At 43.9% G+C, this 19,322-nt stretch overlaps 1 protein-coding gene across 1 annotated transcript in view; it reads right to left on the bottom strand.

Annotated features, from left to right (window-relative positions):
- Positions 1-19,322, bottom strand: part of LOC124035890 (diacylglycerol kinase zeta-like) — a 72,805-nt gene that overhangs the window by 32,286 nt on the left and 21,197 nt on the right. The window contains 18 exon segments of the mRNA XM_046349713.1: positions 436-480; positions 1,577-1,656; positions 5,879-5,979; positions 8,858-9,057; positions 9,200-9,311; positions 9,418-9,491; positions 9,872-9,934; positions 10,108-10,163; positions 10,539-10,617; positions 11,167-11,307; positions 12,058-12,171; positions 12,617-12,677; positions 12,903-12,985; positions 13,269-13,364; positions 14,160-14,231; positions 14,741-14,857; positions 17,088-17,159; positions 17,270-17,338. Of these exon segments, the coding sequence (XP_046205669.1) occupies positions 436-480; positions 1,577-1,656; positions 5,879-5,979; positions 8,858-9,057; positions 9,200-9,311; positions 9,418-9,491; positions 9,872-9,934; positions 10,108-10,163; positions 10,539-10,617; positions 11,167-11,307; positions 12,058-12,171; positions 12,617-12,677; positions 12,903-12,985; positions 13,269-13,364; positions 14,160-14,231; positions 14,741-14,857; positions 17,088-17,159; positions 17,270-17,338 (1,635 nt within the window).

Here is a 19,322-nt window from a genome sequence, read left to right as displayed (position 1 = left end):
AGTAAAACACCTAATGCAACCATGAGAAGTGTGGCTGCAGCGCTGTCTTTGTACCGTACGTGTCTGACGGTTATGCACAGGGAGGGACAGGTTTGACAAGTGTTTTCTTCGGACTTTAAGCCTACAGTACGTATCACGTACTCAAACAGTGTGTTCTCATAGAAAATAACATGGTGATGATAAAAGGCCTCATCCTTGTTTTTTGAATGAGATTATATTTGATGGTTATTGTTTGCTCCGTCTGTTTGTTTCCGTCTGTGTTTGCTCCGTCTGTGAAAGTCGCTCCGGATAAGAGCGTCTGCTAAATGACTCAAATGTCCATGTAAAATGTAATCTGCGATCTGAAAGGTCGTTTTTTAATTAGGGGAATGTTTCCTTTTCAGACTTGTTCCTTTCCATGCCACAGACTCCCATGCCCTGTCTCGTTTTACCAACCTGGAGCACCAGTCGTTTGAAGGAGGGATGAATGGAGATGAAGTCCTGTGGAATAGCCCCAAAAACACTGTAATCCCGCAAATGGAGACTCTCCTTCCTGTCTAATGCCCCTACCCAAAATAAATCACCACATGCGGATAGGAAAATAAGCATCTCGTCTCGAAGCTACTATAATGACTGGTTTTGGATTGCAGAAAATGGGTTGAATGTAGTGGGAGAAGCATCCCCCCTCAATTTATGCAGTCTTATTGTGTGCTATGAGTACTACTTTATTGTTTGGTGATCATATGTTTTTGAGAGTAACATATAATGAACGTGGATGATTACACATATTACAGAAGCAATTACCATTCTGCAACAGTATTTTAGTCATCAAGCCTCCATTAGTAACAGATAAAACCTAAATATAATTTCAGCCTTTTCTTACGATGTGAGCTGATGAAAACAGCAACAAATGACAGACAGCCGTTGAGGGATTGTAGTTAAAAATAAGGAGGAATATAATAATCAAATGATTGCAAAGAGGTGGTGCCGCTAATCGGCAACACATTTCATGCACTATTTATTTCAATGGGTTTTGAGCCAAAAGGGACAGCGAGGTAGCTAGAGGGGCAAGGATGTCATTTTCTGGCAGAATCGCAGTCTCACAAACAACAAACGCATGCAATCCTTTCCCATCCTAAAGACAGGTTTGGGCTTGCCTGTCCAGATGAGCCACTGTAGACCAGCCTGCGAGTAATTGCCCTCGACATCAGCAAGTTCCTTCCTCCTCTTCTAACCTACTCTCTTCCTTCATCTCTTGCACTCTCACAACTTCATCAGAATTATTTCCCACATCCTCTTATGGTATTAGCCCAGTCCTACCCCCTTTTGTCTTCTTCTACTCTCTGCCTGTATTGTCCTCCATTACAGACATTTCTGAGTCCTCCCAGCTCCTTTGTCTTTATGTTCTCTGCCGCTCATCTCCTCATCATGCTCTTCCACCCCCCCCCTCTTCCACCCCCCCCTCTTCCACCCTCTTTCCTGTCATTCATCAGCTTTACCCCTCTCCTTTACCCAGAGTTCCATCTACCTCATCAACCCAGACTCTCTCCTCTGTCCCCTTCTCACTGCCCCCCCCCCCCCCTCCTTCATTTCTCACCTCTTGGAGCCTCTCGATGTGGGAGCGACATGTTTCCAGGTCACTGTCACCCGGGACAACGATAAGTCCCAGTGGGATAGCTGTGGGGAGAGATGAGAGACAACATGCTGTTAAACACTGCTGCAGGCGCCCAGGGATCGAGCCATGAAAAACCATTCTACAGCTAGGTCCACAGGTAGCTCATAGACACAAGCTACAAGAGACGGATTGTGTCCTTTTATCAACTCAAACCCAGAATGGTTTGAGGGAAGTTCCTTTTGTTGGCAATAGATCAAATATATTTTAGACTAGGGTTTCCTGGATGTGTTTCATAGAGTGCCACGCAAAGTCCAATGCACTTAGTGAATTCAAACCCCTTTGAAACGGCTTTCAAAGTAGGCGAAGTGTGTAAACCAAATAGCAATACAAAACAGTAAGAGGAACAATTCTCTAAATGTGATGTCTGAAAGAGGACAAACTGTCTGGTGACATGTTTGTGATTCATTCCCATGCCCATTGATTTGTGCTAAACTAGAGACAGGCAATTAGGGCTAAAGTACAACTGGGCAGCAGGTGAGAGAGCAGATACACTGTGTATCAGGGAGTGCATCAAAACCACATTATGTGATCATGAATGTCCGGGCTTTTCACAGGGCCTTCTTTAGCGGTAAGAACAGAAGTGAAAGACTCGTGGACTATCAGGCTGAGATTTGTGAATTGAAAAAGTGGCTCTGAGCAGCAAGTTTTACAGGCGGAAAGAGGGAAAAGCAGGCAGATTTCTCCCTCGAGGAATGTGCTGTTGCCTAGCAACCCTGGAACAGTCTGTCTCCAATTCAATTCGGCTTCTTCTCCCCCACCCCCCCCCCTCCTTTCTGCTTTCCTCACTCTGCAACAGTGAGGTTGTCTAAGCTCTTTATAGGTGTCAGGCAAACGAGACAACTGCCTAACGTTGTAGCAGCCGCGTGCTATATTTTGGCATCAGCGACGAGAGCATAGGGTATTAACCTCAGCTATGACAGCTAACATAATTTGTACCTCAAGACCCATGTGAAACATCGGGGGGCCTAACTTGATTCACCCAGAGAGAGTCTGAGTGTGATGTCCAGAATGAAGCTAAACTATGTGCAAATTGAATGACAGAATGATTGTTCACTTTAGCCTATCAAAAACAGCCTTGGAATTCTCTTGTATGTCAGCAAGCATGAGGGTGCATTATGTACAAAGTACGTTATTGGACCACCGTATGACAGTTTCATATGGACATTGAATTTATTTCTAGACTCAGTTAAAGTGTACTTCAGGTTTAAAAGCACATCTTTTCTTTTAGTTGCATGTTGACATCTAGTGGTGGAAAACAAAGAGTAAACTACTTTCAGCATTCCGTGAACAGAATGGTATGTACTGTTAGAAAACTGTCCTGACCTCCACCAATTATGCCTGAGAATCAAAACCTACTGGGAGATTTTCCGCCCGGTAATATAATTGCTAGCCCCGTACCTCCATTCAGGAACTTCTGAGAGTTTTACATTCTGTTTCACTACATGAATTCCACAGCGGTCATCGGGGTGGTAATACGAGGCTATATAATTGCAAGAGTTCAGTAAGAACTGAATACATTCATCATACTTTCTTATTTCACATACTTCTTTGGAGATATCCAACAACAAGGTCGGTCCACAGCAGCTGGGTTTTGTGCCATTAGAGACAATAAAACAGCCCCAAACAGCGTCACTTGCATATCAGAGTTACATAACTTGGGGCCAGTTAATTGTTGCGGATGTGTTTGAAGAGGATTATCATATACAACTTCAGTACCGCCTAACTTCCTGAACAACAGCCTTCAAAAGTCTAGTCCAAACAAATGCTGCCCACTGTTTGTTTTAAAAAAAAAGACAAAACAAACAAACTTTGTTTTAAGAAGGAAAGACCTAACAAACAGTCTGAGACAGTGTCTGGAATAGTTAGGTTTGTGCATGAGGATGCGAATGTGAGAACAATTAAGAGTGGGGGGGGGGGGCTCTAGCTGTGCTATGGAGGTGATTATGGAGGTGATTACCGCGTTGGCCCCTGGGCATCCATTAGAGACAGTAATGGGAAGCTACCTCATTATCGCCTCACAGTCATACTAGCCAAAGTCACATGCAGGGAGGCCCACACTGATAAACTCATAGCAATTGAGCGGCCTGACGGGGATGGGAGAAGGGTTTCAAGGTGGACGGATAGCAAAACCTGGAGCCAACACCCGCCTCCCCCTCCAGGAGGAGCCAGGAAGGGAGAAAATGAAAGAGTTCCATCTCTGTGGGGTTTCTGCTAAGTACCATATAAATCAAAAGGGACTTCCTTTTCCTTTGTATTTAGCGAGGCTAGTTGATGGCGGCATCCTTAAAAGGGGCGAACAAGAGCCTGGTGTGTCTTTCCAAATTAAATATATTTGTGCTAACCTAGGTTTGACAGTGACAATGCAGTCGCTGTGTAGATTTAGAGTCTATTTCACTAACGAGAAGTGATAAACACTCTTGCTGACAGTTCACCAAGGGGCGGATTGAGACTCAGGAAATGGATGCCTTTCCTACGCACTTCTCAGTAGTTGCTATTCAGACATACTTTATGCAGGTGTGTAAACTGGCTTTGCAGGCGTGGTTCCCTTGCTCGCGCTCAATACATTTCATTCACCCGCTGAAAACCTTCCCACTTGCTGGCCAACAGATTTTCTCGTAGAGTTTTCCTTCACTAGGCTTTTCAGCAAATCTATTTTAAGCCATCCCTTTAAATACGGTGTACCTTTAAGTTCCAATTTTGTCAGACTCAATAGAATATAAATATATGCATATTCATCTCTGTTTCAGCAGATTATTTTGATTTAGGAAAGTATTTATGAATCCTAAAAAACAGGATTGGAGAGCCTTTACGCATGAAAGAAAGAAAACGCTGGTTTGATTCATTCTGAACATTGCCACATTTCGTTATTTAACCCATTGTGATGTTGGAAGATTAGTGTTCATAGAATTATAATAGGGAGAATAGTGTAGGATATACCCTTGTCTAGTGCCCTCACTAACTATGGAACTGTGTGGTGATACAGCCAAGTATTGCGCCACGTGTCAGATTCAAACTGTTACGGCTTGGTCTGAGATCCGCTCCATAACCATTTTTTTGTTTTTTTACATGATCAAATGTTACTAATGATCCTCTGTAACAACCACATGGCTGTGACATCGTTTACAGAGGAAGCAGATGAAAGTAAACGAAACAACGTAAATAAATGGAATGATAATGTAGGCCCTACCAACTGAAGGGAACTATTTGGCAGTTAAAATATGTGTGGTTATCAGGTCTACTGACGGTCGATAATGATAGTGGCTAATATTTAACATGATAAATAATAGGAAATTAAGACACTAGCGCGTGCCCGTCCCTGCACGTTAAAAGGCAGTACAATTAAAATTGTGCATAATGTCACAGCATTTCATAAACTTTACTGTGGGAAAGTTGATATGCTTCCGTTTTCTGCCATATGACAGGCTTCACATTTGTCTCCAGCGATTATAAGGTAAAATAGTTCTAAAACAAGTGTCATTTATATTTAGAATTCCCTTATCCAAATGGATTACTCCTTTATCTAGTGCTCATCAATTTGTCAATTGCAGTGCATGGAGAATGGTATTATTTCTAGTGGGAAAAAATGAAGTAAATGCTTTTTCCACATGGAACCGGTAGAATTATTAGGAAATTAGATCAGATTATGCTGTATCTGTTGACACACCACTGTCACACCACTGTCACACCGAAAGGTTGCAAGTTCAAATCCCCGAGCTGACAAAGTACAAATCTGTCGTTCTGACCATGAACAGGCAGTTAACCCACTGTTCCTAGGCCGTCAATGAAAATAAGAATTTATTTTTAACTGACTTGCCTAGTAAAAAATAAATAAATAGCAGGGGAATTAGCATGCTTTTCTCATGCTTAAATTCAAGGTCAGAATATACGTAGAGAGAAAAGTGCATAAAAAGGGAATCGGCCCCTAAAATGGCACAAGGACACGTGTAGTATATCTTCAACTGGCTCAGGTCCCTTACAGTGCATATGGCCAGGATTTAACTCTACAAAACAAGCCTGCCATTTTGAAATTCACCTGCACGGCAATAAACACAACTAAAATGTGTAGACTACAGAGTTCTACATCACTGAAAACAGCTCTGGCTCGCAGTAACATCCCTGCATGAAGCTGTACTCATGGGCCTGCTGCATTTCTCCTTGAACAGGCTGGTGGACACCTGAAGGATGATGGAGTTACAGTGCATTTGATAGAGATGGAATACTCACAGGCTTCTTTGAGTTTCTCCTTGTCATAATGTAGGGCCTCATAGTCGTGCATGCTAATACGGTTCACACGGATCCTTAACCTCTCCGGGAAGGGCTGCTGGCTGAGGAAGACAACAGAAGAAGCATAGCCATTTGGGTATCATCTCGCAAAAATTGGAATTTACACCGAACTAAAATATAAGCGCAACAATTTCAAAGATTTTACTGAGTTATAGTTCATATAAGGAAATCAGTCAATTGAAATAAATTCATGAGGCCCTAATCTACAGATTTCACATGACTGAGAATACAGATGTGCATCTGTTGTTCACAGATACCTTTATAAAAAAAGGTGTGGGCATGGGTCAGAAAACCAGTCAGCATCTGGTGTGACCACCACTTGCCTCATGCAGTGCAACACATCTCCTTTGCATAGAGTTGATCAGACTGTAGATTGTGACCTGTAGAACGTTGTCAGACTCCTCTTCAATGGCTGTGCGAAGTTGCTGGATATTGGTGGGAAATGGAACATGCTCGATGGGTGACATTTGTGTTGAGTATGCAGGCCAGAACTGGGACCTTTTCAGCTTCCAAGAATTGTGCACAGACATGGGACAGTGCATTATCAGGCTGAAACATGAGGTGATGGCTGTGGATGAATGGCACGACAATGGGCCTCAGGATCTCGTCACGGTATCTCTGTGCATTCAAATGACCATCGATAAAAAGCAATTGTGTTCGTTGTCCGTGGCTGATGCCTTCCCATACCATAACCCTACCGCCACCAGGGGGCACTATGTTCACAACGTTGACATCAGCAAACCGTTCGCCCACACGACGCCATACATGCTACGCTGTCTACCATCTGCCCGGTTCAGTTAAAATCTGTGATTCATCTGTGAATTGCACACTTCTCCAGCATGCCAGTGGCCATTGAAGGTGAGCATTTGCCCACTGAAGTGGGTTACAACACCAAATTGCAGTCAGGTCAAGACCCTGGTGAAGACGACGAGCTTGTAGATGAGATTCTCTGAGGCGGATTCTAAAAGTTTGTGTTGCAATTATTTGTTTCTGGGAACCCACAGTTTCATCAGCTGTCCGGGTGGCTGGTCTCAGACGATCCCGCAGATGAAGAAGCCGGATGTGGAGGTCCTGGGCTAGCGTGGTTACACGTGGTCTGCGGTGTTGAGGCCAGTTGGACTTACTGCCAAAATCTCTAAAATCACATTGGAGGAGGCTTATGGTGGAGGAGGCTTATGGTAGAGAAATGAACATTAAATTATCTGGCAACAGCTCTGATGGACATTCTTGCATCAGCATGCCAAATGAATGTTCCCTCAAAACTTGAGATATCTGTGGCATTGTGCTGTGTGACAAAACTGCACATTTTAGAGTGGCCATTTATTGTCCCCAGCACAAGGTGCACTTGTGTAAGGTTCATGCTGTTTAATCAGCTTCTTGATATACTACACCCGGATGGATTATCTTGGCAAAGGAGAAATGCTCACTAACAGGAATATAAACAAACGTGCGCACAAATGTGTGCATAGAGTATGGCATATTTCTGGGATCTATTTCAGCTCATGAAACATGGGGCCAACAATTGACATGATGCGTGATGTATCTTTGTTCAGTGTACATATTTGTAGGAACTCTGTAGGAACTGTACATAATCAGTTACTTTCCATATTAATTTCGAACTTAGTAAACTATTTGGGAGTTGGAAACATCTCGGCTGAGAGATAAAAATAAATAAATATGGAAATAAATGAAGGTATAAGTTTAATGAAAGGCTGTTACCCGGGAAGAGCATTAACACAAGCTGACGACAGGCGATCAACCTCCAACCACAACACTCTGACAACCTGGGCTCACATGCACAGCAGCCTGAGAGAAGCCAGAGGTGTTCAACGCTGCTTTCCCCCATTCCGTTTGTCATCGTGATGGCTTCAAGGATGATTATATATTCATGAAAACAGTTGTGATCTGTGACGAATGTGACCTGTTCGCAGTGTGTGGGAGATTCAAAAACAATGTTGCGACTACAGCGACTTACCATTCTGTTCAAGGACAATAGACACCTGACAACAACACAAGTCGTATATGTTTCTTACTGCAGTATGTTGCAAAACAGTTGGCAGGACAGTGTAGAAGTGAATAGAGCTGGGTCATTTGCATCTTATCATTCTTACATTCTGTCCAAATGCCTGGTGTTTTGCTTCACAGAAGGTCGGGCCATTCTAACCAACTTTGCAAAAAGGAAGAACGGTATCACAAATAAGGTTTTGGACGACCATGTCTTTAATCTCAGCTTAAACAGGCTTCTGTAAACACAATCATTGAATTAGTCCCCCCTTCCCCCCGCCTTACATTTCAATCCTGTAGACGGAGGACTCATAATTCCCCTCCGTCAGCAAGTCAACACATTGTTGCGAGACTCACATCAGAATCAGCGAAGTATGAAATTAGCAAAAAACATTACAACAGGTTTGACAAAAGGTAACGCAATTACCATGAAAATAAATAGGGCGGTTCATTCTGATAATACATCTGATTTTCAGCCTGTAGACAGACAGACTGATATGACGAAGACTACTCATGGAGAGAAAAGGAAGATGGTAGCAAGGTCATGTTGACTTTGATGAATGTTTTTTTTGTGTGTTTGTTTGTTTCCCCTCGTCGGCGATTATTTTACATTCAAAAGTCTTTGTCAGCGCTTCAACCACCCTTGCAAATGAATCCCACAGGCGTCGAGGACACCTGCGTGCCACACCCGCATGCCACTTAAAAATCACACAGCAAGAAATTGAAGAGCGACCTTCGGCTCGGTTGAGGACACTTGTGGAATGCATTACAATAACTTCCAACTCCACAAGAACCGTTATGACAACAGAAGCAACCCGCCGACAGCGCAAAAGACTAAACAAAGTACACTATCGAAAGTCTCCATAGCGGATTGATGTTCAGGATTCTGACTGGAACCTGGACTGTATTACTCACTCATTCAGCAGCGGAATAGATGTCCTCCTCTTGGCCTTCTGCACCATGTTCGCTTGGTTTCTCAGGGAGATACGGATGGTAGAGGGGGCTAGCTTGCACGGCTCCCCATCTACCTGCATGGGGATGGACTTGTATGTGGTGAGGGTCACCTCTCTACACTGGTTCAGCCGCTCACCATGACCTCCGACCTGCAGCGTGGCCTACAGCACCAGGGAGGACGAGACGATCATCCATCAGAGCAAGGTCACAACTAGGACAAAAAGAAACTGACTCATCCATTTCATTAAATCTACTAACTTATGTTTCTAACACACAGACAAATTCAAGTTGATAGGTGAATACCAGAGAGGTCATGGTGAAGCCGATAACTTCAATGCAGCCATCGTCGTGCCGTTGTGGCTCAAAGTCATGGTGCTCGCTTGGGTTGCCCCATGGCATGGTACCAGCACAGTATCTAGTACACACATACACACATGGTTAGGTGCCTAACTTAGCCTACAGCCTCCATTACGACAGTGGCAAAATTGTAACATGTCATATATAACATTGAGGCTGCTAACCTGGGAATGTTGAGGAACACCAGGCACTGCAGCTTCAGATCCTGAACCTTTGACGTGAGGTCGGTGCCGTCGCACTACCGAGAGGAGACCGACAGACAGACAGACAGGCGTCTCCATTACAGTACACATACACACTCAGATCATTCCCGGAAGAGCTCTCACATGGCGTTATAAAATGTACCCTTTGAAAGGTGCCACATTCTGACTGACTGACAGTGAAGAACACATCTGTCACTCTAATGAGATGTGATCCTTACAACCTACCTAATATACAAGCTCAGAATGGAGCCTCGGCCCTCAAACTGGGGTCAATTTTATTTCTGCACTAACTACTTTTACTATGAAGGGTGAAATTCCTGTTAACGGATTTACATTTGAACTTGAACCCGTTGTGGAATGATGTCACACAATCTGAGCTGCAGCCAAGGTCCGTGTAATGGTCAGTTGAACTCACCACGACCTTGATGTGTTTGGCTAGGTCTTTGGAGCTGCCCATGAGGAAGTCCGAGAAGGCCGTCTGGTTAGAAGGAGCAACAGAGAATCAAGCTTGTAGATTATCAATAGAAAACATTGACACAACTAAAGCTATGGCCACAAATACAACAATTACTATCACTACAAAATGGTAAAAGTGATGATAATGGTGAGAAAATAGGATTTCTCCTGTTTAGATAACACAATTGTACCCACCCCTGCATAGAACATCTTGTTCCGAAAGCGGCTGTTGAATTTCTCTGGGTTGGCCTCTGAGGAGCGTTGGTTATAGAAGGCATGATAGGTTGTGAGTAATTATGGCACAATGATTTGGCATACAGTAGATACACACAGCATCATTTGCTACTGTCGATGTGAGCCGTCTATGGATAGCACAGATTTATCCCCAACAATGGCATTAATAATATATATGAATAATAATAATATAATAATAATAATATATGCCATTTAGCAGACGCTTTTATCCAAAGCGACTTACAGTCATGTGTGCATACATTCTACGTATGGGTGGTCCCGGGGATCGAACCCACTACCCTGGCATTACAAGCGCCATGCTCTACCAACTGAGCTACAGAAGGACGCATTACATGGGTAGTCAACGTTAAGAGATCGATCGGAAATACAACCTCGAGACTCGTGGAATTCTAGTGTCACGTGTGCATCGAAGCCGAGGCTGAAGTAGTTGTTGAAGACGTCGAGAGGGAGCTGCGGAAAAAGAAAACCCGTACAAAGAAATGTGTTAATCCCAGACGCGATATCACCAATACGTCCGAAATCACAATGTCAAATGTGCTGAGCCCAACTCCATCCTCAGTCCTACGGTCTTCAGTCACCCCAGACTACCCTCACTGCCGTAAACAAAAAAATAAAAAATAATACATCATGTTTGAGGTCGTAGAGCAACATTGTGCTTCTAGTTGATAAACTCTCTGAACTTTTAGAACTAACTAACCATTAAATCATGGAAAGGTCACTGAGGTATTTTGGTGTGTGGCCAGCCATGACCCTATTCACAATAAACAAATGATATTGTGACATTGTACAGAGGTTAGTTCTCTGGGGCTCGATGAACTCATCACAGTCAAGACCTGATTTACGCTGTAATTACAAACACACCAGTAACACACCAGGTAAAAGAGCTAGCACTAAGTTCAAATTGGATCAATCCTCATTCCCTGCATCACGCATCCACACCATAATATGTTGACAGTCCATGTCTACAGTACAGGATCTTGGAAGAGGGGGTTTGTTCACCTTGTCTGTCTGCTGCTCATCCCTCTCCTCTGCAACAGCATCCTGGTTGGGCTCCACTATTAGATTCCACCGGTCGAGCTGGACGACGTTCCCATCCTCGACATGAGACAGGATCTTAGACACCGGCTCATCTGTGTAACCCTGGAGAGGGGAGGAATAGAGAAGGAAAACACCCAGAGCATTAAACACAGTTCATTGTAGAAAGCAGCTCGTTCCTCCTGAGGGATATAAATTCTTCAAGACATTTTTCAAGAAAATAATAAGTGGCTATAGTCATGATTCTGGTGCCCTCTACAGAGTTAACTGTGCACCTGCATTGTTCAACGACTATGGAAAAGCACAGCTTTGAGGGGTATACACCGAGTGTATAAATATTAGGAACACCTGCTCTTTCCATTGACTAGGTGAATCCAGGTGAAAGCTGTGCTCCCTTATTGGTGTCACTTGTTAAATCCACTACAAAATCAGTGGAGACGAAGGGGAGGAGTTAATGAAGGATTTTTAAGCCTCAAGACAATTGAGACATGGGTTGTGTATGTGTGCCATTCAGAGGGCACATATAGACAGGTTTGAGTGTGTCAAGAACTGCAACGTTGCTGTTTTTTTATTTTTTACAACGCTCAACAGTTTCCGGTGTGTATCAAGAATGGTTCACCGCCCAAAGGACATCCAGCCAACTTGACACAACTGTGGGAAGCATTGAGGTGAACATGGGCCAGCATCCCTGTGGAACACTTTCGACACCTCGTAGAGTCCATGCCCTGAGGTAATTGAGGTTGTTCTGAGGGTAAAAAGAGAGGGGAGGGGTGGGGCTGCTAACTCAATATTTAAAAAAGTGTTCCTAATATACACTCCGTGTATATGTTGTCCAGATATGGTTGAGATACTCACACCCCCCCAGTTGAGGGTCCTGGCCAGGTCGTTGCCTGTCCCCAGAGGCAGGATGGCTACTGCAGGCTGGGGGTTCAGTTGGAGCTGGTCCAGAGCAGACAGGATCCAACCCACCTACACACACACACACACACACACACACACACACACACACACACACACACACACACACACACACACACACACACACACACACACACACACACACACACACACACACACACACACACACACACACACTATCAAAAACATCATGTGATGTGCCCTTCAACAACATGCCAAACATTGCTATTGTCCTTGCTTAAGGAATAAATGTTTGAACAGCTTAACAAACTGCACCTGCAGCATAGTGTGTGTTGCTGTTCAATCACTTAGATAACCATCAAAGTTCAGGGCTTAGATCACTAAGATGGGGTCAAATGCCTTTAAGGGAAAACCCCAGACACTGTGTGCTGTTATTTGACTGATCACAAAGTAAAGTTTGCTGCTAAAATAGTTCAGGAATGTCTGTGTATTGCTTAAAAAGATTGCTTTTGGCATTGCTGTTGTTTCTACTCACCGTGCCATCCCCTCCGCATGCCAGTATCCTCAGGTTATGCACCTTACGGTACATTTCTAACCTTGGAGAGACAGAGCAAGAGACAAAATCAACTTCTAGCTTTCTGTCACAGTCAGTCCACAGTATCAAGCCTGTTAAAGAAGGTCTCCCACACTCAGTTAAAATCGGCAGCATTCACAGTGAAGGGGAGTCCTACACCGCAAATGGCTCCTGGGCAGACAGAATAATAGCATAGTGTATCCATAGGAAGTACAAAGTTTGCACCTGCTATTTTTGAGAAACTTACCCATCCTTGGGTCCTCCCAGACTCAGGTCAAATACTTGGCGAGGGTTCAGGTACCACATGAACGACTGGATAATCTTGGCTCCCTGAAAATGAGTAGGAGTACAATTACTACCAGTTCCTCATCATCATCATCATCATCATCATCATCATAATAAAAAAGTATTTGATGAACTGACTAGTATATTATTGAGTGATCCAGACAAATGCGTGAGGTATGAGATGCCCTGACTGGACTGCTGAAAGACTCTTTAACACACAGACAGTGATTCATCTCACAGACCAGTCGGGATTACACCTGTGACTGGTGTTGGCCTCGGCCCACTGGGCCTGCACTGACAGCTCCAGCACAGACAGCACGTCTCTCACCTGATTCCCCCCACTCTTTGGGTTGACAAACACCAACAGCGGCTTCATGAGCTGAGAGGGAATGGGTCTAACTATGAAGGGCTTCCAGCGCGCCTCCTGCACAAAGAGGAAGGGAGAGGGGCAGAGGAAATAAAGGGATGCATTTAGAGAGGTGGAGGATGAGAGACTGATTGTACAGTGTTGGTTTCCTAAGGGGAGAACTGCTTTTACTGATGTTTTGTTATAAACTATCGCGTCAGACTCGTGTAACATTATGCCAAATTAACTCACTAAAATGAAAATGGCATAGAGCTGACGCTGCGTGGATACTTCCTACTCTCTACGAGACATAGTATAGCCAAAGAGTATACAGTTGTCTAACACTGTGCACAGTTGAACTGATCAATAGAGTCTCCATAACTGTGGTTTCTGGGGAGATCTGGGGATTTGGGGTGGGATGGTACCTGGGACTGGTTCCGTCTGAAGCTCTTTAGAGCGCCTTGTCTTTGGAGGGCTGGCTAACTGACGCAAGGCCAGACAAGAGAGAGAATTATTTCTGCACATGCACTTGTCATGTAAATGCAATCAAGCCATGGTATTCGACACTGGATGTCGCCAGGAAGTATGTATTGACAAGCACATCCTGTGTCCCTTTTTATTGATAAGGGTCAAGACTGTCTACATCGATAATACCTCGTCATTAGTTTGACAATGCCCTTTTCGCTACCATTTAATAAGTATGTACTTCAAGTATAATATTTCAACGTAAAACCAATTGAACAGTTCACAACGGATGCGGTATAAATGGAAATGATGCCCCTCAGGCTAATCAGCAAAGGACGTTTTAGTTACGTACGTCTCCTCACATTACAAACGGTAGGAAATGCCATTTGTAATGGATGATGAACTCACCTCTACTCCCTTTTTGCTGGACTTGCGCTTAAACGAGGTCCGTTTTTTCTTTTTGCTCGACTTTAGTGAGGTCTGAAAGAATAACATGAGGATTAACTTCCATTTATATAAGGAACAGCATTTGATCAACTGTAAATAATACACTGTAATTTATCAGAACTGTTGACTGCTCAAACTAACGGATGACTGCCACCCTCTGTTGGCTTCGCAGTGCAATGGCACCACAAAGTATTTGGGGAAGCATACCACTGCACGTTGTAAATTTGCATGGTTGCAGTGAATATCTGAATACTTGGAAGTGTATTGTGTGACGGTATATTTTGTGACTGTCGGGGCAGCAGGTAGTGTAGTGGTTAGAGTGTTGGTTCAAAAAGGTCGCTGGTTCAAATACCCAGGCCAACAAGGTGAACAATCTCTGACCTTGAGCAAGGCACGTAACTTTAATTTGCTCCGGAGGCACCAACCTACTATGGCCAACACTGTAAAACAACATTTCACTGTACCTATCCAGTGCATGTGACAATGTATATCTATTTATTTAAAAAACAAACATTTTATTCATAAAAAATAAAAAAATGTACCTGAGGTCTGCGAACCCGGAGGATCCAAGTAGGGGGTACGATGACAGAAGCATGAGCACCCAGGGAGCAGGACTCCTCGATCTGCTGCAGCATGAAGCAGGACACCTTGTTGTGATACTAGAGTAGGGAGAAGGACAGAGGAAAGGCAGTGAGCACAACACACACCAACACACATCATTCATTTAAAACACTCAACACAGACCCTCACACAACTGTCTCACATAAACATACATACAACTTTTACAGAGGGTGAATACACCAGTGATCACACACATCCATATTCATTGGAAGTGTTGTCATTCAACACAGACACTCACACAAATGTCTCACATAAGCATAAAGCATACAGACACACGTCATCATCATCCATGCAGATTGAGCCTCGTGATTTACATGTATTCCCTGAAAACAGTATATACAGTTGAAGTCGGAAGTTTACAAACACCTTAGCCAAATACATTTAAACTCAGTTTTTCACAATTCCTGACATTTAATCCTAGTAACAGTGCCCTGTCTTTGGTCAGTTAGGATCACCACTTTATTTTAAGAATGTGAAATGTCAGAATAATCGCGGAGAGAATTATTTCTTTCAGCTTTTATTTCTTTCATCAAATTCCCAGTGGGTGAGAGGTTTACATACACGCAATTAGTATTTGTTAGCATTGCCTTTAAATTGCTTAACTTGGGTCAAACGTGTCGGGTAGCCTTTCACAAGCTTCCCACAATAAGTTGGGTGAATTTTGGCCCATTCCTCCTGACAGAGCTGGTGTAACTGAGTCAGGTTTGTAAGGCCTCCTTGTTCGCACACGTTTTTTCAGTTCTGCCCACAAAGTTTCAATAGGAATGAGGTACGGGCTTTGTGATGGCCACTCCAATATCTTGACTTTGTTGTCCTTAAGCCTTTTTGCCACAACTTTGGAAGTATGCTTGGGTCATTGTCCATTTGGAAGACCCATTTGCGACCAAGCTTTAACTTCCTGACTGATGTCTTGAGATGTTGCTTCAATATATCCACATACATTTCCTGCCTCATGATGCCATCTATTTTGTGAAGTGCACCAGTCCCTCCTGCAGCAAAGCACCCCCACAACATGATGCTGCCACCCCCGTGCTTCACAATGATCTTCGGCTTGCAAGCCTCCCCTTTCTCCTCCAAACATAATGATTTTGTTTCATCAGACCAGAGGACATTTCTCCCAAAATTACAATCGTTGTCACCATGTGCAGTTGCAAACCGTAGTCTGGCTTTTTTATGGCGGTTTTGGAGCAGTGGCTTCTTCCTTGCTGAGCGGCCTTTCGGGTTATCTCGATATAGGACTCGTTTTACTGTGGATATAGATACTTTTGTACCTGTTTCCTCCAGCATCTTCACAAGGTTCTTTGCTGTTGTTCTGATTTGCACCAAAGTACATTCATCTCTATGAGACAGAACTAGGAGACAGTCTCCTTCCTGACCGGTATGACAGCTGCATGGTCCCATGGTGTTTATACAATTGTTTGTACAGATGAACGTGGTACCTTCAGGCATTTGGAAATTGCTCCCAAGGATGGACCAGACTTGTGGATGTGTAAAAATCTTCTGAGGTCTTGGCTGAGTTCTTTTGATTTTCCCATGATGTCAAGCAAAGAGGCACGGAGTTTGAAGGCAGGCCTTGAAATACATTCACAGGTACACATCCAATTGACTCAAATGATGTAAATGATCTTATAAGAAGCTTCTAAAGCCATGACATGATGTTCTGAAACTTAGTGTATTTAAACTTCTGACCCACTGGAATTGTGATACAGTGAATTATAAGTGAAATAATAAAAATTACTTTTGTCATGCACAAATTAGATGTCCCAACAGACTTGCCAAAACTATATTTTGTTAACAAGAAATTTGTGGAGTGGTTGAAAAAATAGTTTTAATGACTCCAACCTAAGTGTATACAAACTTCCGACTTCAACTGTATATTAACAGTGTTGCACTTTTCATGTAGCCTAATTTTGGCCAGCTAATATTAGTATTAGATTTTAAATCGGTTTCTCAGTTATAGACTGAATTTACAATAGACCAATTTACAAACATAACATCAATCATATATAAATATCAAATAGAGCCCCACAGTGGATGTGTCATAATGCCCATAAAACCTAGCGGTCAAACAGGGAAATGGTCCCAATCACTTTAGAAACACTTAAAATAAGGGCTGTGTTTCATGTAGGCTTACCCTGGCGTGAAGTTTGGATAAACATGCAAATCTCTCTCAGACAAGGTGACATTGCTGTAGGATTAGGTAGCTGCGACAATACTGGTCAAATTAAGGTCCTACATTTGTACAGTACAATCAACCTTCCAACTTACTGCCTGTTTACACCATGAACAGCTGATGGCCACAATCTCTTTGCTATGAAAGGCAAACTTCTGCTGGAAACCCTGGAGAGAAATTAAATCAGATATAAGATGTAACGTACCCTCAAGAAGAACTTGTTTCATCAGATTGTTAATCCTGCAAATGAATTAATTGATATTATAACCATGCTCACCTTCCCGCACTGGCGACACTTCCCATCCTGGCGCCTCCGGTGGACCCAATGGTGCCGCACTACGGTGGGCTGGAAAACCGACGTTCATAAACACATTAATCAACTCCCTCACAAATTCGCAATTTAAAATACTGTGGATTTCCAATTTTTTAGTACATGTAGACAATGGTGAGTGAGATCAGGGAAAGCTTGTGTTGAGTTTATCATTAGCGATGTCAGAGGTTAGGCCAGACACAGTGAACATTATTGTGTATAGGACTCCATTATAAACCCAGTTCTGTGGTAATAATGACTAAGTGTGGTATGCTAACAGAACAGGGCTTTGGGCAGCTGAACAGAAATGGAAGAAAACAAAACTTCTGGAAGACCCATCATGCTTCCACTCCCTCCTCTCTACCTTCTCTTCCTTTGTATCCACTGCTAAAGCTGCTTCCTATCACTCTAAATTTCAAGCTTCCACCTTCCACCTCAAACCTGGGAAACTCTTCTCCACTTTCTCTTCCCTCCTTAATCCTTCACCTCTCTCCTCACTGTCTGCGGATGACTTTGCAAAATAAAAAGTTTTACAACATCCATTCCTCTTTCACTCACTCAGTCCACTGGTCCCACACACACTACCATATGCCTTGATCTCCTTCTCCCCGCTCTCTCCAGATGAAATCCTGCGACGAATGAGGTCCGGCCGTCCGACAACATCCCTGCATCTCTTCACCATATCATTTTTGGAGACATTCTCCCATTTTTCACTTCCCTCATCAACTCCCTGATCGCTGGCTGCGTCCCGTCTGACTTCAAGATGGCCAGAGTTGCTCCCCTCCTCAAGAAACCAACATTCGGCCTCTGACGTCAAAAACTACAAACCGGTATCGCTTCATTTTTTCATTCCAAAACATTTGAGCGTGCCGTCTCTGAACAACTCTCTGGTTATTTCTCTCAGAACTAACTTATTTACCCTAACCAGTCAGGTTCAAGGCAGCTCACTCAACTGAGACCACTTTCCTCTTTGTCACAGAGGCTCTCCGCTCTGACTAAGCTGACTCTCGCTCTCCTTTGTTCTCCTCCTCTTAGATCTATCCAGTGCCTTTGGCACTGTGAACGATCAGATCCTCCTCTCCATCCTCTTAGGGTTGGGCGTCTCAGGCTCTGCACCCTCCTGGATTGCATCCTACCTGGCAGGTCACTCCTACCAAGTGGCATGAAGAGGATCTGTGTCTGCACCACGTGATCTCACTACTGGTGTCCCCCAGGACTCGGTTCTAGGCCCTCCTTTATTTCTTTACACAAAGTCACTCAGTGCCGTCATATCCTCACATGGTCTCTCCTATCATTGCTATGTGGATGACACTCAACTTCTCTTCTCCTTTCCCCATTCTGACACCAAGGTGGTGACACGCATCTTCTGTGTGCCTGTCAGACTTCTCAGCTTGGATGTCGACCCACCACCTCAAGCTCAACCTTGACCAAATGGCTCTTCGTCCCTGGGAAGGCCTGTCCACTTCAAGAACTCTCCATCACGGTTGACAACTCCACGGTGTCCCCTTCCCAGAGTGCAAAGAACCTTGGAGTGACCCTGGACAACACCCTGTCGTTTTCTGAAAACATCAAAGCAGTGACTCGCTCCTGCAGGTTTATGCTCTACAACATCCGTAGAGTACAACATTTCTTCACACAGGAAGCAGCGCATGTCCTAATTGAGGCACTTGTCATCTTCCGTCTAAACTACTGCAACTCTGTTGGTTGGGCTCCCCACATTGCCATCAAACTCCTGCAACTTATCCAGAATGCTGCAGCCCGCCTGATGTTCAACCTTCCTAAGTTCTCCCATGTCACCCTGCTCCTCTGCACACTCCACTGGCTTCCAGTCGAAGCTACGGACCAGCAAGGGGAACTACACCTCTTTATCTTCAGACTATGTTCAAGCCCTACATACCAACCTGAGCACTCCGTTCTGCCACCTCTGGTCTCTTGGCCCTATAACCACTACGGGAGGGCAGCTCAGCCTAGTCAGACACCCCCCACCCCTCAAAAAACACACACAACCCCCCACCCAAAA

The sequence above is a fragment of the Oncorhynchus gorbuscha genome, linkage group LG05 (assembly GCF_021184085.1).
Source record: "Oncorhynchus gorbuscha isolate QuinsamMale2020 ecotype Even-year linkage group LG05, OgorEven_v1.0, whole genome shotgun sequence".
Taxonomy (NCBI): domain Eukaryota; kingdom Metazoa; phylum Chordata; class Actinopteri; order Salmoniformes; family Salmonidae; genus Oncorhynchus; species Oncorhynchus gorbuscha.
This window is presented reverse-complemented; position numbering and strand designations above follow the sequence as displayed.